At 49.1% G+C, this 24,977-nt stretch overlaps 1 protein-coding gene across 1 annotated transcript in view; it reads right to left on the bottom strand.

Moving 5' to 3' along the window:
* The window catches only part of LOC115389268 (receptor-type tyrosine-protein phosphatase gamma-like), a 463,600-nt gene that overhangs the window by 306,625 nt on the left and 131,998 nt on the right, over positions 1 to 24,977 (bottom strand). The window contains exon 2 of the mRNA XM_030092770.1: positions 12,196 to 12,312. Within this exon, the coding sequence (XP_029948630.1) occupies positions 12,196 to 12,312 (117 nt within the window). The remainder of the gene's footprint in view (positions 1 to 12,195; positions 12,313 to 24,977) is intronic.

Below are 24,977 nucleotides of genomic sequence, written 5' to 3'. Positions count from 1 at the left end.
ACTGAGTGTAGTTAAAAGGAGAGGCCATGGAGCACAGTGGTAACCATGCCCCTGTGCCAACCTTTTTGCAATGTGTTGCTGCCAATAAATTCTAAGTTGATGATTATTTGCAAAAGAAAATTAAGTTTCTCAGTTCAGTCATTAAATATCTTGTCTTTGCAGTGTATTCGATTGAATTTAAGCTGAAAAGGATTTGAGAGTCAAGAACCGGAGGTGAGGAGAGTGACATGGAGGACCGGAGGTGAGGAGAGTGACATGGAGGACCGGAGGTGAGGAGAGTGACATGGAGGACTGGAGGTGAGGAGAGTGACATGGAGGACTGGAGGTGAGGAGAGTGACATGGAGGACCAGAGGTGAGGAGGGTGACATGGAGGACCAGAGGTGAGGAGGGTGACATGGAGGACCGGAGGTGAGGAGAGTGACATGGAGGACCGGAGGTGAGGAGAGTGACATGGAGGACTGGAGGTGAGGAGAGTGACATGGAGGACTGGAGGTGAGGAGAGTGACATGGAGGACCAGAGGTGAGGAGGGTGACATGGAGGACCAGAGGTGAGGAGAGTGACATGGAGGACCGGAGGTGAGGAGAGTGACATGGAGGACCGGAGGTGAGGAGAGTGACATGGAGGACTGGAGGTGAGGAGAGTGACATGGAGGACTGGAGGTGAGGAGAGTGACATGGAGGACCAGAGGTGAGGAGGGTGACATGGAGGACCAGAGGTGAGGAGGGTGACATGGAGGACCAGAGGTGAGGAGAGTGACATGGAGGACCAGAGGTGAGGAGGGTGACATGGAGGACCGGAGGTGAGGAGAGTGACATGGAGGACTGGAGGTGAGGAGAGTGACATGGAGGACTGGAGGTGAGGAGAGTGACATGGAGGACTGGAGGTGAGGAGAGTGACATGGAGGACCGGAGGTGAGGAGAGTGACATGGAGGACCGGAGGTGAGGAGAGTGACATGGAGGACCGGAGGTGAGGAGAGTGACATGGAGGACCAGAGGTGAGGAGAGTGACATGGAGGACCGGAGGTGAGGAGAGTGACATGGAGGACTGGAGGTGAGGAGGGTGACATGGAGGACCGGCCCGTGGAGCCAGAGAACCGGGTCGGCAGAACGGTGATGGCTGTCTGCATCAGGAGTGAGGTGTGGGCTGCGTTTGAGCAGAAAGCCTCAGAGAGCATTCTGGGAAGCCTTCTGAGACAGTCAGAAGACCGTCACAATCAAACACACGGCTATCAATTAAAGCTCCTCACCTGCCGGCAGCATGTCTTCACCTCTTCCATTCTTATTTTCACTTTGTCTCGTCGCGCCGGCCCCCCGCCGACTGCCGCTCCCCACGTTCTCACCTAATGTTTGACTGCGGCACGCTGCCGGTGAATTTATTAGCACGAGAGGAGCAAACGGCGAGGAGACAAGAGGAAGGAGTCACGGGAGACGAGCAGACAGGCAGGATAATGATCATGTCTATTCACACATGCAGAAATGTTTTTATCAAAGTACGTCAGTGTAAGTCACACAACAGGGCTGCCACAGTAAACAGCGAGCGCCGCGACAACTCAACTTCTCTTCAATTAGACAAAATGAACTTCTAGCGCCGCTATTTAGACGCTGACAAGACTTCTTCTCTACAAGGAAGTGAAAATGAAGTGAAATCCCAGAGTGTCTCTCAGCAGCAGGAAGAAGCGTTAGCGTCAGCAGCACGAGTCGCTCGGTACGACCTCCCAGAAGCTCAGCAGTCAAACACCAGCTGACACAGGGGAGACACCTGTGCCTCTGCAGCTTTTGGTCTCCATGTTTTCTGAAGTTTAGGAGCAACTGTGCAAGTCTCTGCTGTGTGTCTTTGTGGAACCACTTTTCATTCATCACATTTGTTTCTCCTAGCTTGATTAAAAAAAGGATATTTAAGAAAATCTTTCAAAAATCATCCAGGATCAAGTTTCTTAAGAAGTCAGAGTTAAAATGTTGGAATTCTGATCTGGGCCAGCCTGATTTAAAATCCGGATGGCCTGTCTTCTGGCTCGAATTAGAATCTGAGTGTTACAATCTAAAGTGTTATTTTCATTTGATGTTTTAACATTTTTAGTGCTGTCAGTTTTAATCGCGATTAATCCATTGAGGTCTGCCAATTGGGTCAAAGAAGAGAACTAGAGGATAACAGTCTTTTTCCTGGCATTGGGACTGATTTATGAGGATTAGACTCTTCACTGCGATTAATCTCAACTTTAAAAAAGTTAATTGTTGACAGCTCTCCATGAATTAATCACGATTAATTGTGATCAACATGATTAAAACTGACAGCACTAAACATTTTTAAAATATTAAATAATACTTTCTGTGAATCTCAGAATGACATTTTGGAGGAAATCAGGATAAAAATCCTCATCAAATATAGCTATTCAATGAATAATGTAATGAATAAATAATGACTCCGATCGGAATTCTGATTCTGACCGGTCCAGATTGGAATCCTTGAGAGAGGCCATTCTCGGCTGGCCCAGGACAGAATTCCAGCCTGGGCCGGCTCGAATCTGATCGGGCCAGACTCCAGTCTGGGCCTCAAAGTACAGCACATCTAGACTTCTACAGAACCAGACCCAGGCGAGGAGAAGAGTCCAGAAGAGCTGCAGAGACCCGGAGGAGACAGATGGCTGAGCTTCCCTCTGCTCTGCACCCGACTACATAGAGACTGGACAACGAAAAGGATGGATGGATACTTGATGGATGGATGGATCATGGATATATGATGGATCATAGACCAGGATAAACTCAAGTCCAAATAGGTGCTAATATTCTTTTGCACCACTAATCATACACTGCATTTGACATGACATTAATTAGAGTCCAACTTATTTCCTAGTTTTTTATTCCATGTTTGATTGTCTTTGGTTTCTTTCTGTCTCACACAGCTCATCCAGCGGCGTCCTCAAAGTCCAGGAGTTCACTTTCTTCGTGGTTGTTCTCTTCTGGTCGCTCTGGAGCAGCGTCCTCTCTCTGTCCATCACTCCCCTCCACAGCAGCACACACTTCGTCTGGTCTGTCTGCATTCTGCTGCTGATGAGCTTTAGAGTGGGTCCTGCAGGCACAGCCCTGGCCGCCACGCTGAAGACCACATCACTGCCAAGACCTGATGTTTCCACACACTCAGCTTTTCAGTGGGGATTTCTACGGGAGTGTGAGAGGAAGAGGGAACGAGGCGGTAGAACAGCCTCACTTTCAGTGAATTCTGAGTATTCATCTCACAGAAAAGCCCTAAAAGCTTTTATTGTAGCAGCTAATGACCTTCCATGAAGCAGCACTAAAATTACAGCTTCTTACAATATTTTATCCATCCTCTTTTTATATGTATTGATTCTCCAGTCGGCAAAATCTAACGCAGCGTTTCCCCTGTGTTCCTCCGAGGAAGAGAGATTGCAGTGATTTTATGAAGTGGCACAGCCACCATTGCCCTTGAATGCTCACAACTCCGGGCAATGAATTCTGCTCTGTTTATGACTTTATTCATTCAGTTTTCTCTGGTGCTTATATATTGCAGGCTTCAGTGTCGGCCAAGTGAAACAGATTCTTCCTCTCAGGAATGGAGAAGGCAGTGGAGACGGGAACTCTCCGGTGCCTTGGTTATCACGAGAGAAGGCTGGTTATTTTCCAAGACAGCAGAACGGGTGAGTCCAGACTCGACAGGTCATCCGCTGGTTTGTTAAGACGGAGCAGGGTGTAGCTGATCCGTGCCATTCCCCATCATTCATCTCCTGAGGCCGTAACCAGAAACCAAAACCTCCGCAGACCTGGTCCGCCGCCTCGGCCCGTCCTGAAGCCCTCTCCGGGTCCTCTGTGTGGGTTCTGCTGTGGGGCAGCTTTTAAACCCTGGGAGACGACTGACTGCTCACCCCTGAGAACAACCCCCCCCAGGCACGCCCCACCGCCACGCCCCGCCGCCACGCCCCGCCGCCACGCCCCGCCGCCACGCAACGGCATTTCATTTATAAAGATGGAACGCTACCTCTTCACATGACGCTGAGCGTGCTGAGAAACGAGCATCACGGTTTTCCTTCAGTAGTTTGGAAGCAGAAACGGTCTGGGCTTCAAAAGACGGTGCAAAGAATCTGTGTGTGTGTGTGTGTGTGTGTGTGTGTGTGTGTGTGTGTGTGTGTGTGTCGTGGCTGCAGTGGAACGCCGGGCCTCTTGTCGGAGCCCTGTTGACTGCACCGCACATTACTTGACATATATTTATCCAGACCTAATGGGCTTCGTCCTGCGAGGCCTCAGCAGATGCCGGGGCTACTCAGGGACTACTTGAGAGGTGAGGAATTATTATGATGGCTGTGAAGGCTTCAAATTGATGCCTTTTCTTTTCAAAGGCACAGAGTGAGTTGGTTTGATCCTGCATTAGACACGCACAACCACTGACGCAATCACCGAGAGTACTCCCATAATACATCACCCCTCACACCTCGCACGGACAGCTGCATTGGTCGCTGCCACTCATTTAATCAACACACACACACACACACACACACACACACACACACACACACACACACACACACACACACACACACACACACACACACACACACCCCCCTATGGGCATTTATGTGATGACAGTGGCAATACAGCAGTGACAAGGTTGATTGAAAGCAGCTTTCCTCGTCCTTCGGTGTCCTTTCAGTATGTTGAGGTTCAGATTCAGACCTTCACAGATGTCAGTCCAGCATTTCAGCGCCGCAGGCCACACGACGCCGGCGGTGTGGCGAGAGGCTCGTGGATGGAACAGAATCAAGATCACCGCCGCTCACATTTTCAGCTATTTTTCTGTGTTTTCCCTTCCGGGGTGAAAAGAGGAGTGAATCTCTGAGAGCTGATGAGTTTTGTCTGAGTGTGGCGAACAGCAAAAACAGGCCGGCTCTTCAGTGCTCTTCATGCAGACTTTAATGTGAATGCTGGAGTTCAATAAACCGAACATCACAACAGATCACACAACGGAATCGTTTGATTCGCAGAAACACCTGCATCGGTCACTGTGGCCACACGGTCTTTTAATTGGTTTGATTTGATTGGTTTATGCAGAATTAAGCAATTCCTGATCTTGGTGTTTTCATGGGAGAAATGAAGGCTTGAATCCTCTTTAGCGCTGGGGGCTGGGAAGCGTTCTGATTGGACGGGGCGGCCGTGATGGAGTGACGTCTAGAGGAAGTGAACAAAACATGTTGGCGGTCATTTTTCTCTTTCTCACTGGAAGAACTTTGAAAATGTCCTCGGTGTTCTGCTCGTTCATTAAATCCATTTCTTCTGGAGCTCCGTTAAATAAATCGTCTCTGTATCTTGGAATAGTGCGTCATCGCGGCGGAGCGAGCGCAGAACCACCGGAATCAAGTCGCCTGATTTACACCGAATTCTGCTCCAGAAGGAGAACAAACCGGCCCGTCCTTTCAGATTTAAACTTAATTCTGAACAAAGTCTTCAGGCATTTCCACGGTTATTTTAGGCTTTATTTGATTTAAAGAGGAATAAAAAGTCCCATGTAAACACACTGAGTGTTGGAAAAATGAAAAGATAGGGAGTCGGCAGCAGAGCGTCTGCTGAGGCCTCAGAGCTGCAGCTCTTTCCACACAAACACGTCTTCAGATCATTTTCCTAACTGATGAGACTCCTCCCAGTGACCCACTGGTGCTCCTGAGCTTCAGCACTGAAACAGCCACCAGCTTCATGTCGTCTTCCGAGCGTCCGTCGGCGCCTGAACCTGAACCACATCACGGATTAGTCACATGGCCGCGCCCCGGACTGAGTCCTGTTCAATCATTTAAAGTGGTCAGAGAGCGAAAGGACTGACGGCGGCTTTCTTAATGTTCACCACAGACTGAACAGACGATCAGAGATTACACAAACAAAGCCTCCAGCCTCACCAGACCATCGAGCTGAGCCAGGTTTTCCAAACAGCAGACAGCGACAGAAGGAAGCCAGCCTGAGGTGAAGAGGTCGAGGGAACACCATTTTTTCAGAGAAACTTTTGAAAGCCCAACAACTCTGAACTTTTTCCTTTCTTTTTTGTCTTTTCAAATAGCTGCCAAACAGAGACTGTCATCTTGACGGGGAGGGAGAATCGTGACCCTCTTGTTAGAAACGTTGTGGCTGTTCTGGGTTTCCTCGGAGAGTCGCAGCAATGCACACCTCTCTCTGCACTTCCTCACCGTCTCCCTCTGCTGCAGACGTCTGCAGCCTCCTCCTCTCTGTCTGTGTCAAACGCAGGCAGGAACAGAAGCGGCGCTTTGTCTTGCTAATCAGGACGGCGTACGGAGGAAAGCGCTCCTTCGGCCTCTCTGACAAACTAGAGACGAGACCAAACAGGAATGCTGGAGTTCATCGCAGGGTTCCTGCGATGAACTCCAGCACTCCTGTTTGGAAGCGATGGAACCATGGAGACCGTGGAGGTCATGGTGCACAGCTGCAGGCTTCCTATTGGCCAAAGACCACAAGAGTCCTGACTGCTGCTTCACTGCACTGCTGCTCTGCCGAAAACATGGAGCCTGGATCATCAAGGATGTGACACTGACGAATAAGACGAGAATCACTGTGTCTCTACTGTGTCTCTACTGTGTCTCCACTGTGTCTCCACTGTGTCTCCACTGTGTCTCTACTGTGTCTCCACTGTGTCTCCACTGTGTCTCTACTGTGTCTCTACTGTGTCTCTACTGTGTCTCTACTGTGTCTCTACTGTGTCTCCACTGTGTCTCCACTGTGTCTCCACTGTGTCTCCACTGTGTCTCTACTGTGTCTCTACTGTGTCTCTACTGTGTCTCCACTGTGTCTCCACTGTGTCTCCACTGTGTCTCTACTGTGTCTCTACTGTGTCTCTACTGTGTCTCCACTGTGTCTCCACTGTGTCTCTACTGTGTCTCCACTGTGTCTCCACTGTGTCTCTACTGTGTCTCTACTGTGTCTCTACTGTGTCTTCTGAGTGTCTTCACTCCCAGAGCTGAGAGCAGACAGCTGCAGAATGCAGAAGTTTGCCCATAACAAAGCTTGTACTGAGGAGAACAGACCGCGGTGTCCAGACAACACCACTCACAGCTAATAAACCTGGTTTTCCTCGTGAGTAAAATGACCGTACAACATATCATCAATTCCCATCTTCATTTGGCCACTTGAGAGCGGCGGCACAAAGGCCTGAGAGCTCTGTGATGGGGCTGGTGCTGAATGGGAAAGCACCGCCTCGCCGTCACTGTTCAGCATTCACATCGTCTGAAAATTAATTTCCAGTCACGTGTGTGTGTGTGTGTGTGTGTGTGTGTGTGTGTGTGTGTGTGTGTGTGTATAAATGGTGTGAGATGAGTGTTACCCAAACGTAGGCCGCACCATGAATGGAAGAAAGAAAAGCCTTTCAAGCAGACTCTCTGGTATTTCGACTGTTGGGCCGTCAGGGAGCAGGAGCCAATCAGTCTCGGCTCAGAGGACGGCCTCGTGAGTCCACACAGCGCCGCTCGGTGATTACGTGCAGTGGGGAGCGTGCACCATCTTTAAGATGTGCAACGTGAAGCACGTCATTCACTGTGAGCTCCTCTGAAAAGCCAGGGAAGTTTCTGTGAACTTAACGGAGAATTAAAAAGTTTGAGACTTGGCCAGAGCTATAATTAAAGATAAATTTGTACAATAATCAGACAGATTCATCTGGTGACAATGATTGCAGCATCACGTCATATCAGCAGTAATTAGTCTGTGATCGCAGAGCTGCATCAATAATTCATCATTAGTATTCTAATTATTAGCAGGGAACAGCTCATATGGTGGAATATTAATGGCTGCCTGGTTTAATTAAAATTCATATTGTTACTGTAGAATAACGTTAAACGACACAGTAACTGAAGGAACATGAGCTGTAGCAGCTGCGATCATGGAAATCCTGACAGTTTGTTTGAAATGTGAGCAAAGCAGCAGCATGGAGGTTTTTCCACCAGACGAGCAGTGATCAATCGCTTTGACTGATCACTGCACATTAAGGCGCCGTCTCTGCCTGGCCCGGCACCGAGGCCTCGCTCCGACGACTGGCTGGAGCGCAAAGATCTCAAAGAGACTGACGAAACATCCGAAGATCAACCAAACCGATGGAACAGTGAGTGAGCGGACCACTTCAGGAACACGCCACTAAACCAGGGTTTCCCAGCCCTGGTCCTCGGGGAACACTATCCTGCATGTTTGGGATGTTTCCCTCTTCCAACACACCTGGTTCACATGACCAGCTCGTCATCAAGCTCTGCAGAAGCCTGATAACAATCCTGATCATTTGAATCAGGTGTGTTGGAAGAGGCAAACATCCACAACATGCAGGATAGTGTTCCCCGAGGACCAGGGCTGGGAAACCCTGCACTAAACCATGAGGGGGCTGCACACAAGCAGATCACCACGAGCCCTGAAGCCTAACCCTCTCACCCCCAACCCCTAACCCCTAATCCAAAACCCCTAATCACAAACCCGAACCCCTAATCCACACCACCAACCCCAAACCCTAACCCTAACCCACCCCTAACCACAGCAAAAACCAGGTCACCTGGCGAGGAGTTTCCACGGCGACATCTGCTGCTCTGCTCAGATCAACACTGTACTACTGGTTTTTTAATGGATCCACTGAACGTTTCACATATGGATGGGTGGATCATAAGCTCTGGAATGCATGTATTGATCATACCGACAGAAGAGGGACTGGACCGTCAGCAGGATCAGCTGAGAATCTAAACAAACGGCTTTCCACCAAAAGAATCCTAAAGACTAAACGTGTCTGTTTTCATAGTTGTTGGATTAATTTGAATAAAAACTCACATCAAATAACTTTTTTTCTTCTTATCTGACTGAAAATCTAGCTGGATAAAAGGTGGCATGTTTCCGTACTTCGTTTCCTCTCCTTTAGGTTTGAATTATTGGAACATGCTATGGATTTGAGAATGAGTGGGAAACCGTCCATAGCCACCAATCCTGACCGAGTCCTGGATGTTGAGGCTCGTGTTGATCTCACTGTCATGGCACCGTGGTAGTTTCTGCTGTTTGTCTGACGTTTCCTGCTTATAGCAGAAGAGCAGTCTCACATTTGGACGGTGACATTCAGTGAAAGTCTTTGTGGTATTGATAAATGTTGAGCTGTGCAGTTTGAGAGGTTTCTCCAGTGTCAGACAGCCGATAGCCTCGCCTCCGCCATCCCACCAGGCAGCCAGTCGGCCCCAGATAACGCCTGATTTGTCAGCACTGCGCGTGGTTTTAATCTGCCGTTCTGATCAGGCAGAGGGCAGAACAGCCGCGGCCCGCCGAGGTCCTGATTCCAGCTCGTCAGACCTCTGGAGGACGCGATTAGAGCCTGCTAATTAGGACAGATGGAGGTGCAGGAAAGTTTGCAGAAGTCATCAGAGAGAGTGAGAGTGAGGGTGTGTGTGTGTGTGTGTGTGTGTAAAAGAGAAGACGGGCAAAATATTTTTTAATTACACATCGTAAGTTGCTGAAAAGTTGAGGAGGGTCCAGGGTCCAACGGATTTGAAGATCTTTAAACATATTAAAGGACGGTACGTAACACTTGGACATATTTAGAAAGCTCATTTTGGACACATTTTAAGCAACAAACAGCAGCATGTCGAGTAGGTTCCGCTGTTTTTCTCACAAAGCAAATACAAATCAAGACATTGTATTAGGTTGAGAACCATTTAGCATTCGCAGCGTTTTCCACTGAAATGTACAGCTTTGATCAGATTCCTGCTGTATTGTTTGGCCGGCGTGTTAAACTCCCTGGCGTGTCCAGATGAGACCACAGGTCAGAGTTTCAATAGTTTCAATAGTCATGCTGGTTCACACTCACTGTTTTATCCCCCATTACAGGACAGATCCAGCTGTGGCCCAGGCGTGCTGGACTGCAGACCCAGCAGAACCAGCAGAACCAGCAGACCCAGCAGAACCAGCAGAACCAGCAGAACCAGCAGACCCAGCAGAACCAGCAGACCCAGCAGAACCAGCAGAACCAGCGTGACTGTCTTTCTCTCCTCTCAAATGGGCGTTAAAGGAAGCTTCACAGGTGCGCTGCAGCATCCTGGTCCCACCATGGATTATCGGTGGCGGCCATCTGGACCGTGGCGTGCTTCAAGCGCTCAGGATTTCAGAGCACAGGACACTTTTCCACATCGGCGCTCATCGTAAACCTTCCCAGAGGAGCCGAGGGGAGTTGAGGCCATGCAGCCAGCTCCAGGTCCATGTTCAGAGCTACGCTGTCAGAGTTCAAGTTTCAACCTCGTCCTCTTAAAAACTCAATGTCAGCAAAACTTCATATCATATTTCACTGTTCTCTACAGTACACTGACCAGCTCACCTGGGTTCACTCAGCTCTCACTCCGGTCCGACGGGCCTTTTCCAGCCACGCACACACTCGTGCAGGTGTGATGACGCCGTGCGGCCCTGGTCTGGGATCAGTCCAGCGTCTGACCTGCTCACAGCGGCGGTCCGTCTGCCTGAACGCTGCCCAGCCTTACATCAGCGTCTTATGAGAGCTGCGGTCGAACCCCAGCGTGAGGACAGCGGGACGGCATCAGGACGTCTCAGCCTCAGCCCGCTAACCGACACTGTCACCGCCTCCCTTTTTACCCACAAGCCCGTGTGGCGGCGCAGCCTCGGCAGGCCACCAGTTAGGGTTAGACGAGCCGGCGGAAATACTGAAATAAATAAACTAAAAGATCATCCGTGGCCCGAGGCTGCCGCGGCATGCATGGTGAAAGATTAATGCTGCCCCCTCTGAAAACACGCAAAAATAAAAAGTGGGCCTCTGGAGGGACGGAGGGAGGCGTTCCCTCTGAAGCAGCATGGAAGAGAACCAGAGGCAGGGCGAGACGCCTCGGGGCCAGAGCAGCAGGGCAACCAGACCCCAGCAGGGCCGCGTGCCCCGCACACACACACACACACACACACACACACACACACACACACACACACACACACACACACACACACACACACCCTAAGTCTCACTGTGTCTTGTATGTCATTTCAATAAAAAAGCTGATCAATAGAGAAGGCGATGAGGCCTTCACACTCACTGCCATGTGAATTGTGAGGAAATGAACGTCTTCACTGGGACAGGTTGTGTTTGGGAGTACAGTTTTCACCAGAGAGGAAGTTACTGAGGCCACACTGCGATGGCATTAGAAGGCCTGGTTGAAAAGGAGAGCAGTCAGAACTGGAAATAAACCTGTTTAGTCTCAGTCATGAAACTGTGGCTCTCACTCTCACTGACAGACATTTTGAGGAGCGGTTTCCCAGTGAATGTTGGCTTCATGTGAACCATCTCGCCCATGAAGACCAGCTGCTGGGAATTCATTCACATTTCTCCTGTTTCTAAACACATCGCTGGTGCTTTCATGGAGTCTGGGCTCAAAAACCTGCCTTCCAAAAACACACTGAGGCCTCTGCCAAAGAGTGAGAGAACCTGAAGATACACCAGCCTCTGAATGAAGCAGCTGGAGCCAGCAGGGAGAAGACGAGGGCTTCTCTCAGGTCAACATTTATTTAATGTCAAACAGCTCAACCCTCCACACAGTCGAGCGCTCCTGCCCGGAGAGCTAATACCGGCAAAACGTCTGCAAAACGTCTGCTGCAGGCAGTCGGGTCCGGGTTCCCCGCGGCGGCGCGATCCTAAGAACATGAGACTCAACAGAGGGTACAGAGATGTGTGTCTGTGTGTGTAGGTGGATATGGTGCGTGGAATCGAGGACCTCTGTCGTCATCTGAGTATGTTTGGTTTTCCGTTGTCCAGCTGTTGATGTGTGTGTAAGTCCAGGGTTTTACTGCCCTCAACACGGACTGACAGGCCAAGTGTGCAGAGGCCGCTCCGAGCTGGAGACAGGCAGGCATCCTTTCATACACACATCTGGACACACATGGACGCATTATTCCATCTTACAACACACACACACACACACACACACACACACACACACACACACACACACACACACACACGAACAGAAGGAACCGAGTGGTGGTGGACTCACACTACTACCAACAGTAATTCCACACTGGCGCCACTACTCCAGAGTTCCCCCCCCCCAGTGTGGGACTGTCCCCCCTCCCTGACTCAGACTGCTGGCCCTGAGTTTGACCTCAGAAGACTGGACATCTTTCTTTCACACACGCATGAATCCACAGCTCGCAGGCGGCTCGCCACGCAGGAAGCAGTACCAACCTGAGTAGGCCCAGTAGGTCTCCTCGCCGGTGGCTCTCCGGACTCGTGCTCCGCCTGCCGTGGCCCTGAGGAGGCCTTGGACCGGGGCTTGGGACTCGCCTTGGCTTGCTGTCAGCGCTGTGGGAACACAGGGACAAGTCAGGACAGAGTGGACAGCAGCCGAGGAACCTGCTGGGCGGGCGGCGGCGTCCAGAGCCGCCTCGTAATGACATTCACGGCTGGAGCGGCGGTCAATGACGTGGGGAAGGCGGCGTGGAAGAGAGCTGTCCAGAGAGCAGGCCGAGCTGCTGGGCCTCATGGACACTGCAGACGTGTGTCCCCGTTACTCCTGCTGTGGACGGGGGACGTGTCCAGGCTGACAGCTACGGCTGCGTGTGGCGGCTCTTTCCTCTTGTCCAGTCTCCACACTCAGTCATGTCGACTGCAACGCGTTAGCAGAACGGAGAAATGTGATGCTCAACACCAAAACAACAACATTATTGGGCCGTTTCTCAGAACAGTGTACAGATGTCAGGTCGGCTGGAGTGATTCAAGCTGCTCTCCGTGGTTTCTCTGATCAGGTGATATTAACGGACCAGTTACATGCTGCTGAGTCTACTGAGGCTGGAATGGCTTCTCACAGTCAGACATATTACAACAGAGCTTCACTTCATGCACTTTAACTTTCCATGCATTTCATTTGGGAGCAGGATGTTCAGAGTGAAAACTCTCTGCTGGCTTCATGTGTGAAACTTTAAAACGCCTCTTCTCGGGCTCAGAGACCTTCTTGATCCCTGCCAGAGAAAAGCCGGAGATGGAACGCTCGGCTGTCTTTCGAGCCGAGGACAGGATTTCTGACAGCTTCTCCACTAATGGCTCCACTGTGCTCTGTGATTTGGCCTTTTAAAGATCTTTCACAGGACAAAAATCATGCGAAAAGGAAATAACTGGAGATTTCTTTAAGACTTGCTGAAGGCCGACTTCGACTTCACTCAGATGGAACACAATGCAACGCCAAAGAGTGTTTCTTCAGATATTTCTGCTTTTATGCAGTGCGTGTGTGTGTTGTGTTAATGTGTGAGGGGGTGAATTAATTTTAGACTCAGCCAGCCACCCTCACTGGATGATCAGTGTGACAAATGAGTAACTATTACATGTGACGCCATTGTAAAGCAAACGCTTCACGTTCAGTCCACAGAACATTGAAATGTGAAGCTATTGTAGTTAAAACCAGTGCCTCTTTTCCTGGATCTTATTCAGCTTTTCAGAAAAGTCTGATCCAGGATTGTTAGACTAATGAAAACTTTATAGTCAGGCAAAGTCTCAAACTCTGTTGAGCTGCTGCTGGCTGTGGACGATCAACGACTACGGATACCGACGATACCGACGATACCGATAATGCCAGTAATGTGGATGATGATGATGATGATGATGATGGTGATGATACTGATGATGACGATGATGATGATGATGATGGTGATGATGACGATGATGATGATGATGATGGTGATGATGATGATGGTGACTACACCAGATCAGGAGGAAAAGCTGCCACTTCACATCTGACCTGCTACTGCAAAGTGTGAATATACGAACACTGTGTGTGTGTGTGTGTGTGTGTGTGTGTTATCTGAGCATCAGCTGGGACAGACCCAGAAACGTCAATCACGGTGCGCTGGAAAACTCTGAGCTTTTTGCAAAGCATTGTGGGGGAGATTTAAAGGCTCAGGATGAACAAAGGGCGAGTCTTTGTTTCAATGACAGACGACGGCCCCCCCTCCTGCTCCCCCTCGCCCCCCACCCCCACCCTCTCCTCCGGTTTTAATTCTTCGGGATGTAAGCACGGCCCATGTCTGTGAATGCCAATGGAAGGCAGCTCTATGGCTTTTCTATGAATTACATTATTGATTCCCAATACAGCTCAGAACACAAAATGTAATTATGCACGGACCCCACCTTAACCCCCCCACCCCCCCATCCTTCATCCCAACCAAATGCATCTTCTTCTCCTTCCCCTTCCCTCCTTCTTCCCTGTCTTTCACTCACAGGCTTTTCATCAATTTGTCTTTTCGCTCCTCAGCCCTCCGCCCTCCGCCCGGGCCCGACCTCTCTGAAGCCTCTGAGTGTGTTGTCCTTCAATCACGTCAAGACAGCACAGCTTTCCCTCAATTGCTCTGCAGCAGCATCAGCAGTGCTGCCATTTCCTCCCTGTGAGGAGATCTCCAGCTGAGCCGGTCCCTCCACGCTCCACACGGCGGCAGTCCTGTCCACACACGCAGGACAGCTGGACACAATCACCATGTGTGGACACAGTCCTGTCCACACACACAGGACAGCTGGACACAATCACCATGTGTGGACACAGTCCTGTCCACACACACAGGACAGCTGGACACAATCACCATGTGTGGACACAGTCCTGTCCACACACACAGGACAGCTGGACACAATCACCATGTGTGGACACAGTCCTGTCCACACACGCAGGACAGCTGGACACAATCACCATGCGGGCCAAAGTCACAGAACCAAAACCCAGTTTCAGTCAGTAAGCGGCTGACCAGGCTCAGAATATAAGCTGACAGCTTCACCCAGCAGGGTGAACGAAAAACAAGGGTCAAATACTAACAGGTCCCCAGCAAGTTCACCAGCGTTACATTAAATCTGACCATGTTAAAATAGACTCATATGTACTATTTACACGGGACTAGAAAAACCTGTGGACCTCTGGTAATTTGTGAATTTCCCCTGACGTCTGGTTCTTTCATTTTATTCTCACCCGACAAGAGAACTCTGAGTGTTACTGGAAATCACAGACAATACAGCCAGAGATGATCCATTCAGGTCAAAATGCTGTTTGAATATATATTTATGATGCAGAATGTTTGGATCTTTAGACTCGTCACCAGGAAGCCCTAAAATACTTTGATTTGTGAGTGATCTGTGTGACCATCTGCAAAAGATGCATTTCAGGACAAATTCTGGTCAAAATATTGTTCTTTTCTTATTATAAAGACATGACTAAATACTTTTTCCTCCATTTCTTCAGTGAACGCCGTGCTGCTCTGCCACGGCTCACGGAGGAGAGGAAGCTTATTTCTGCTTTGTGCTTTCTGCACATTTTTGGTTTAGAGTTATGTTGTCTGGCACCTTGAAAGACCGTTCGCTGATGGCTTGACTGTGTGCATAGTTGTGTATAGATTACCTATTGATTAATAGGTAATTCCCTGCTCCGTCCCCCCCAAAACGTTTTAACTGAACTGTCAAAGTAACTCAGAAATTTGGTTGATGCTTCCTGACAGTGGCCGCTGCTGAATTTTATCCCGACAAAGAGTCTTCATGAGTCCAGTTTGCCGTTTGGAGCCCAAAGGCTCCCCAAGGCTCCCCGCCTGCCGGATCGTCCTGCAGAGCGATGAATGGCGTCACTCAACATCAATCCTCATTAAGGTCCAGGAGCCTGCTCAGCTCAGACCTGTGGTAGGACCAAGCATGTCTGCTGTGAAGACTTCCAAGTCAACTCAACTCAGCTTTATTTATTTAGCACCAATTACAACATAGTCATTTCTACACAGAGAAAACCCAACAGATTTCATACAGAATTCAGACCACACCACAGTTTAACCGCAGCCCACAAAGCCACACTGCACCCAGCGCAACGACTCAGCCAGCAGACTACAAGCAAACCCAGCCTCCGGGTCAAATCCCAATAAAGCGTCTCTGGTCTTCCTTTGGACCTCACACACATTTTCAGATTGTTAGTAATCATCAGTTAGGATGGGATGGCCCTGAGCAGCATGTTAGGATTGACTGAAACCATTCCAGAGCCTAGGAAGAGTTTATTAGGGTTGTCATGACCAAAGTTTACACCAACACTCACATCTTTGTCCCTACCATCACCATTTCTACGATCTCCACCATCGTTACTGACACTACCTATAGATCAGACCTGGACATGTCCTCGTCTTCTCTCCTCATACATCAACACTCATAAACACCAAAGGCAGCACAAAGCTTGAAAAACGGCTTTCGACAATCTGCCTGTGATTTATTCAGTGCTGTGGAAGCTACAGGAAACGGGTAATAAGTTACCAGCTGATTACCATTCCTAAATCAACCGCATTACTTCTGTGGTGCCTGAACTGCTGCAGTCCTTTAATTCTTCAGCTTGACTCAAACAAAGGCTGCTCGCCATCAACCACATGTCCTCCTCTGTTGGCAGCAGTTCGGGGAGGAACAGGACAATGGCCGTATAACAAGCAGACCGCACACAGTTCGAGGTATTTAATGATCATGTCCGGTTTGTCCAGCTGACGAAGAACAGTTCTCCAAGAGCTGCTGAATTTCCAATTATACCCTACCGGCTACAGGAAGAACCTGCAATGTTCTTCAGCGTTAGATTCAGCTGTGGTTTCACAGACTACAACGAATAAAGAATCCATTCTGAAGCTCTGAGCAGACTGTTCACAGGACTGGGTCAGATCTGAGGTTTTTCTGGATTAACTCAAAGTGTCTGTGGAGTTTCAATGTCTCAGTCCTCTTCAGACAAACTGAAAACGATCAAACTCCTCCTTCACATGGCCTGTGGACTCAGTGAGGTGCTTTCCAGAGATAAAGGAGAAATAAATCAGTTCTGTCGAGATGAAAATATCTTCTAAACACAACACACGGAGGTGAACCTTAAAGAAATGCCCCAGTCTACTAAAGCCTAGCTCCTGTAGGAGGCGCCTTCCTGACGTCACATGCTGTGATCAGGTGGTCTGTGGAGACGTCCGGTCGGCAAGAGGCTTGCCAACAGCAAACAGCTCAGACAAAGCAGTGTAGCTGTTTTCACGTGTCTTTTCTGTGTTTCATGAATGAAACGTGTTAGTTTAATAATGATGGTAATATCATGTGTGGCAGTTGGATGCACAATGGATTGGAGGAAGGACAGGGTCTGAAATGTCGTCACTGGCTGACCGTGGCTTCCTCATCGTCGATGGCCTCGCTGTACCGGGAGCTTTCACCAGAGGAAGAGCCTGACTCGGCCCGAAAGAGATGGAGATAGACCGGTGCTGTGCCCAGTTTTGCCTGAAATGCCGAGACCTGCATGCAAAAACCAGGAGATGCACATCTGGGCAGCTGATTCCCTGCTCAGCAACAGTTCTATTTCAGATGAAGCACCATTAAAAAGTGAGTTCTACTGCTCAGAAAACCAAACTTCCACAGTGTTCTGTGGATGTTCAGTAGTTGCAGGTAAATTGAACATAAAGTATGGTCTCATGTAGTTTTCACTGGCTCCTGAGACCTGCAGCAGATCGAACCCTAACCCAAAGAAATTGGGTGATGAACGAGAGCTACTCATCTATGGACTCCATATACTCTTCATATGTCTGGAGGGAAAAAAAATAAAAAAAGCATCCTCCTCTTAGCTCCTGTGAGCCTCGAACTCCAAGACTCTCCAGTTTCATCCCCTCAACCCTCGGTGGACTCGTAGCCACGCTCACACTTGTCCATTTGGCAGACTACTCATCTGAAGGCACTGCCCCCATTAAGGATCACACACACCCCAAACAACCTATTTCACCCCCCGCTTCAGGACTTCAGGACAGGGACAGCGAGACGAGATGGAGGCTGGACTGCAAACAGAGGTGAAGGACAGCAAAGGAAATGAGGAAGGAGACGAATGACAAACGAGAATCAGAAGAGGAGGAGGAGGAGGAAGAGGACGACAGAGATAAGCTGAGTGAAAGCAAGGAGAAGGGCTTAAGGTGGAGGAAGGGTGGTTTGAAGGAGAAACCGAGTGAGTCGAGCTCATGAGAGCAGATTTAAGCCCCGATGATAAAATGACAGTCTTCTCCTAGCAACAGTTACCAGCTGGCTGATGGACAGCCTGCTGCATAGCAACCAGGCAGCGGACAGGAGGACAGGAGGACAGGAGGACAGGAGACGGACAGAGGCCGACTGCTGGTGAGGACCAGAGTGGAGGGAGGCTGCGGTCAGATCTAGAACATACCATCCTCCCCTCAACGCCTCATGTAGAGAGAAATCCTGACATGTGCCGGTCAGTCCAGGTCCAGGTCTGTCAGGCGGAGGCCCAAACCAGGCTCTCAGCTCTGCTCACATACGGTCTCTGAGATGAGGATGACCGGAATCTGCTAGTTGACACGTGGTAACAGCTTCAGCTTGTCACTAGCTAGCTAGCTAGCGAGCAGGCTGACTGCTGCAGTGACTTTCAGTGACTACATTCTCACAACTGCACCTTTTAAAACGATACCAGTGATAATGCATCACAATGCCATGACCTGTCGAGGCCCCCAAAACACAAGAGTCTTGACTTAATTAAAACAAGAGCATTATTGGCGAGGCACCAACGCTTGCCAGTGATAATTAATGCTCTAGAAACAATAGTATTCATGTTAGACCTGGAAAAACCTGGACAGGGAGACAAGCTGACCTTGGAAAGCCTCTTACGCAGCATTCTTCAACTCAAAGCATTTTCATTTCTTTCTGACACATTTCTCAGCTCCAGGCAACCTTCACGCTTTTCATCCTGAACTTTTTTAACTTCTGGCTACAATGAGGACGTGACTGACTTCAGTGTGAAAAGCCAGTTGTACATTTCTATAATCTGAAGTACATTATGTCTCCCATCACACACCAGAGTATAAATAGAGGCTCTTAATGATCCATCGATGAATTCCCATGACAACTAGCAAGTTGAGTGAGTCAAACTTAATCAGTAACCCTCTGCAAAGCGGGTTTGTTCCTGCTCAGCATTACTCTCCATGGTAATAGTGGCCACAGGAGCTGGAAGCTGACTGCAGAAACAAGAGGAGGAGTGAGGTCAGGAACCACCAAGCTGAAGGAGTTCAGGAGGCGACCCAGCCTCAAACGCTGCCTCATCAGAGAGAAGAGGAGGGTTACAGCACTGCGAGGTGAATACAGTTCTGCTTTTTCACCACATTAAGTCCAAAATAAAATGAAACTGTTACTTTTAATGATGCTTAAATGGAAAATAAATAGAAGGTGATGAAAGGAAGACATCAGTTCAACGTGATCCAAATGGGATCCTCCTGTTCTTCCAGCAGATCTCTCTCCAGTTCATGACTGCTTCCAAAGAGCAGGAGTGGAACCGTGACCATGTGTGGCTGGATGGACAGCAGGCGATCCAACCTTCTGGTGACTGAGACGCCCTGGGAACCACACAGGTCTAGATAGTCCAGCTCCAAGCTGCCTAAACCTTTCTTGTGTAGTGGGATGTTGTGCTGCTGTGGTGTGACGACGCCCACAACAGGTTCACACCTCAACTTTCTTCAAATACCCACAATGCTCTTCTGCCACAAAGACCACAGAAAGCCCTCCAGCCCGACGCCACACTTCATCTGCACCGCCGACAGCAGCAGATTAATGGAGGCGTGTCTGGAAACCAATCAGTCCCTCGGCTTCAGCAGCAGGCAAACATTTCCTAAAGACACAGCAAAAGATGGCGGGACATCGACTGTCAAGGTTTCAGACAAGGTCCAAGAAGAGAAGAAGAGAGTATTTCAGGAAACTAAAGAGGACAGAGCCAAGCCGAGACCCAAGATGAACAAGTCAGTGTTGGATTTTCCTGAAGCGTCTGCTGCAGACAGTACAGCACCAGTCATAAAACTATACTGAGATCTGAAATCCATACAGCGGCTGCTTTTTATTTTCCTTCATCAGACCCATTAAAATGCACTTCTTTTAACACCACCGCAGAGGCTCGTAGAGCCGTGCAGCGCCGCAGCGCCGGGCGAAGGTTATAACCGCCACTACAAGTCCCCCGTGAGGAGCAGATCCAGACTCAGACTCAGCCGACGCCCAGCCCTTTACGGCAGTACAGGGTCGTCCTGACGGAGACCGCCGGGGGAAGGGAGTGGACCCTGGTCCCCCGGTGACACCGGGAGATGATATAAAGGGATTTCTACACCAAATGATTCATCCCGGCTCTGCTGAGTTACACATTTATGTTTGAACCCGCCCACTCCGCAGGGCTCAGGGTGAGATCGCAGGTAACGAACACTGTGAGCATCCATACAGCCAAACACTCAGGACCACGGTAGGAAGCTACAGCTGGCAGAGCCCAGGGCCCATCTGCAATCCACAGTGATGGAAATAATAATACCAGGACTACAGGGAGGATGCAGGGTCTGAGGGTGTCTGATGTGGTCAGGGTTAGGGCTGGGTACCGTTAGATATTTTTCGGGTACAAGTACTTTTTCGATACCTCACGTACATTACCGGTTCCTGAACGGTACTTTTTTTTCGGTTCCTTCCTTCACGGCGCACAGACGACGCCATGACTGCATTTGCACTTCCTGCCACTAGGTGTGCTGTTTGCATGTTCAACCTTATTTTACACAGACACCACAGAGGAAGAAGGGCTGCAGGCTGCAGGCTCTCTGCCTGCTGTTAGAAAAAGAGTGTGAGCCGGCAAGACGTGGTGACATGTTCAATGATGCGATGCAGCGTTTTTCCAGTAAAAGAGAAGAACTGAACCATCGTTTCCGCACATTTTGGGAAACAATCATTGGGGGGAAAAACAGACACCAGGCTCCCAGCATGTTCATTGACCGCTCAGCCACTTTAAGAACCGAAACTGATACCCGTATGCACGTCTGTTGTTCGGTACCAGTATATACTGAAGTTTTTCGGTCAGTACCACTGAGGTACCGTTAAACGGTACCCAGTCCTGGTCAGGGTCTGCAGCCATTCTCCACAGGAGGAACCATCAGCCATGGACCAGCTCTCCTGCCTGTTTACCTAGTTTCCAAACTGTTTTTGAAGTTTACTTTACTTTCTCTCTCCCTTTGTTTGCAATTTTTTTTTTTTTTTTTTTTGGTTTTGTTTTTTATCGTTAAAGAACACCCTTTCCCACACATTCAGCCCACTTCAGATTCAGAACTTTCCCCCTCAAAGTCTGCGGACACGATGGATTCAAACATTCATTCAGAACAAACTTCTGAATTTACAAAGAAACAGTAAGTTTGTGAAACATCATATTTATTTAATGGCAGCAGGATTGAAGGAAAACTGGGACATATCCTCAAAGTCTCCCCCCACCACACGCTTCCCCAAAATTCCTCCTGACAGGTTTTGGTTCCTTTGGAAACTTTGGGATGTCCACACAAACTCCTGGAAAACTTCTGACTGCCTGAATAATAAAAGAAGGTTTCTTATTGAGTGTTATTTTGCAGGTCCAGCAGGGTTTACACACTCGCTGCTGATGTGGAAGTCTCACTGCGGCTGGTCTGTGGACAGATTCCTGTCAGCGACACACAACGCTAACTCACAGCACACAGCCGAAGCATCGCAGATGTGTGTCCAGGTAGCTGGCCCTCCCTCCCTCCCAGGCCCGGGTCCTCTCCTGCCAGGAGTCAATAAAGCCTCCAGGAGGGGGAAACTTTGGCTGGCCTGGCCTTTTGTGTCCAAACGCACAAAAGTTCCTCTCCAGAAGAAAAATAGACAGCAGCGGTTCCTGTCATCCATCACACCGGGCCATTTAGGGGAATTGCAGAGTGTTTGCTCAAGCCTTAATTAAAATGCACAACCCGTCACTGTGCTCCTGTACTTAACCTTGGCTCACCCACTTCTCACTTAACTTCAGAGAGAGCCAACACACACACACACACACACACACACACACACACAAAGATGCAGTGTATGTAAGCCACGGTTGGCCGAGTCAGTCCTCACTCTGGTGATTCACTTCATTAGCATTCTTTACATCTCCCTCCAGTGTTCTTAGCGCTGAAGGACATCTACCCAAAACACACCCGCACACACACACCCATGCAAAGCTAGCCTGAAGTCCTGAAGTCCACCTCCTGGATCGAGCGTGCCGTTTCATGGCGGCAGCTGTCGGAGGCAGAGGACGAGTGGGGGGTGGCGGTGGCTGAGCAGAGAGCCCGGCAGCACACAGCGAGAGAGTGGGTGTGTGTTGTGTGTTTCCATGTGGGCGTTGAGAGATAATGGAAGAAGCGCTCCTGTCAGGGAGCGACTCAGCAGCAGCTTCCCACAGACTCCAAACTCCCCATCACTGTTTGCAGATCATTAAAAAAGAAACAAGACGACTGAGTGAAGCTCACAGCTAAATGAGACACGTTGGATGGAAAATGTACAAATGTCCAGCGAGTCAACTTGCAGTATCTCGCTCTTATTCGCTTGGACAGGATGGGCTGGACACGGCTCCACAATATCATTCAGACTCGGTCAGTAATTGTCGAGTCCTCTGAAGTTTTCCAGACTTGAACACATGTTCTTCACGGAGCGTTCCACAGGATTTCACTCAAAGAACCAGTCCAAGCTCTCTTTCAATCTCCTGCTGTCATCAGGTCAGGTTTCAGCTGCAGTTTGGTTTAGATTTCACGAGTCCTTTAACTTTCTTCAGAATTCCATAATGTTCTGTTGCTCTGTACTTCTCCAGTTCTTTAGCTTTCTTGAGTTGTCTGGGATTTCTTTGTGCGTCTTTAATTAATTTAGCAATTCTTTGGAACCTCAAGTGTTTTTAGGTTTATTTAGTTCTCTTTTAGTTTTCTATAGAACTGTTTAGGTCACCGTAGGTTCTGTAGCAGATTCTACCAGGCTTCTTTAGGTTCTTTATCAGATCGCACCAGGTTTCTTTAGGAGAAAAAAACCAAGGAACACAAAATACAACCCATATTACTCCTATAAGAAGTATTTTTTAAATCTTTCATAAAGGTTGCATTCAAAATAATTAAATTATTATTGGGCAATAAAGAACAACGTATTTGTAACAAAGGTAGATTTTAAATATTTAACTTATTTAACACAGTTCAAACAAATGCAGCAACAAATCAAATGCTTTTCACACAACACAAGCTCAAAGCTCCTTCTCAGTAAGCTGTTAACTTAACCTTCATCAACATTTTAAATAATTCTTAATTCCTGCATAAATCTAATAATCAACACAAACTTTGCTCTTTCATGAAAAAAATAACACATTAAACTTTGCGTAAATTTCACATTTGAAGCAGGAATGTCCAAGGCGCTCTTGAACGCAACAAAGTTAGGACAGCTGGTAACTAGCTGGTAACCAGCTGGTTACCAGCTAGTTACCAGCTGGTTACCAGCTGGTTACCAGCTGGTAACCAGCTAGTTACCAGCTGGTTACCAGCTGGTTACCAGCTGGTTACCAGCTGTCCATCCATAGCTGTGAGGACTTCTTTGCACAGGTTAGTCAGAGAGGAACACCTTCTCTGTCTGTGTGAGCTGAGTCCTGCTTCATGCGCAGGAAGGCTGCAGGTGTCTCCTCCACACCCAGCCGGCCGGGACGTTAACCAGGTGATCAGTTCCACCTGGTCTGTCTCCTCCTGACGGGGGATGGGAGGCGCAGCAGAATGCCAATAGATCTACTGCTATTCCAGCATCTTAACATACTTAACAGATTAAACACTGCTTTACCTGAAAGACGTCTAAAGTTTATCAGATAAATTGTTTATGGAACTTTCAGACTGTTCTGAAAAAAAAAAAATCATTCTCTAACATTTACAGGTTTTAAAACAAAAAAAAATGTTGAATATTTCAGGCTTTACTGAGTCCAATAGGTGTGAAGCCAGCATGACTTTCAACAGCAACAGCAGATGATCCTTCAGCCCTTCACTGTCAACTCTCTGACCCTGACCTTTATCCTAACCCTTTAACCCTTTACACTAACCCTAACCCAACAAAACAAAGTCCTGCAGGAGCCAGTATTTCATAAGTCATCTCGCACCAGTGAGCCTATGAGCATCACAGCTTCTGGTCACAGACCATCAGAAACTGACCTGAAGGACTGATTGACTGATAAAACATACAGGTCAGTGTGAAACACTGAGTTTCTCTCTTTTATTCTACACTTCTGGCTGCAGCCGTCTTTGTGTGACAGTGTTGTGTTGTGGACAGCAGCTCAGGACAAACAGCAGCACAGGGAGAACGGTTCCATGAACGGGTGCTTCAGAGGAAGGTTTGGGAGAAGAAAGAGAAGCAGATTAACGGCCAAGGTGAAAAAGAAATGGAGCTGGAGCCACAGGAAAGAAAGCAAAGAAAGGAGGAAGGGAGCGTCTGGAGCGCTCAGGGTGGCTGGGCAGGGAGTGAAAGAAGAGGCTGTGGCGAGGAGAACAAGGGAGGATGAATGACTGGAGGTGGAGGAGGGGGAGGGGGAGGCGGGGGGAGGGGGAGGGGAGGAGGGGGGGGGGGGGTGCGGCGGAAAGGGATGGCAGCCCTTTGTGGCTGGCTGGACGTCGATCAGAGCAAAGCAGAGAGAAATCACTCGCTCATGGAGTCCGCCCAGCATGACTTCATGTTTTCTGGAGCCGCGGCCAAGGGCACAGAAAGACCACACACACACACACACACACACACACACACACACCCCTTGGCCCTTCGTCCTCACCTTCCTCCCACTCATTGATCGCATACAGACAGCGAGACAGGCAGGCTGGCTGCGAACGGGTGCCACTCGCACCACCTCCCAACACCACCTATTACTGCTCCACACACACACACACACACACACACACACACACACACACACACACACACACACACACACACACACACGCTTGGCTAATTAATAGCCACTGTTCAGTGAGACAAGGTCATGCTGCCAGGGGGCTAAACACAATGTCACAAAGCTGACACCTCTGCTGGAACACAAGACACAAGCTGTTAATGCACTCCTCCACTGTGCCGTCCCAGTGGAAACTGCACCCCGTGCCCCAGCACACACACACACACACACACACACACACACACGCCCGCCCCATCAGCTCCGCCCACCACCACCTTTGGCCCGGTGTTGT

The sequence above is a fragment of the Salarias fasciatus genome, chromosome 5, assembly GCF_902148845.1.
Source record: "Salarias fasciatus chromosome 5, fSalaFa1.1, whole genome shotgun sequence".
NCBI lineage: Eukaryota > Metazoa > Chordata > Actinopteri > Blenniiformes > Blenniidae > Salarias > Salarias fasciatus.
Note: the sequence above shows the minus strand (reverse complement) of the source record. Positions and strands in the feature narration are given on the sequence as shown.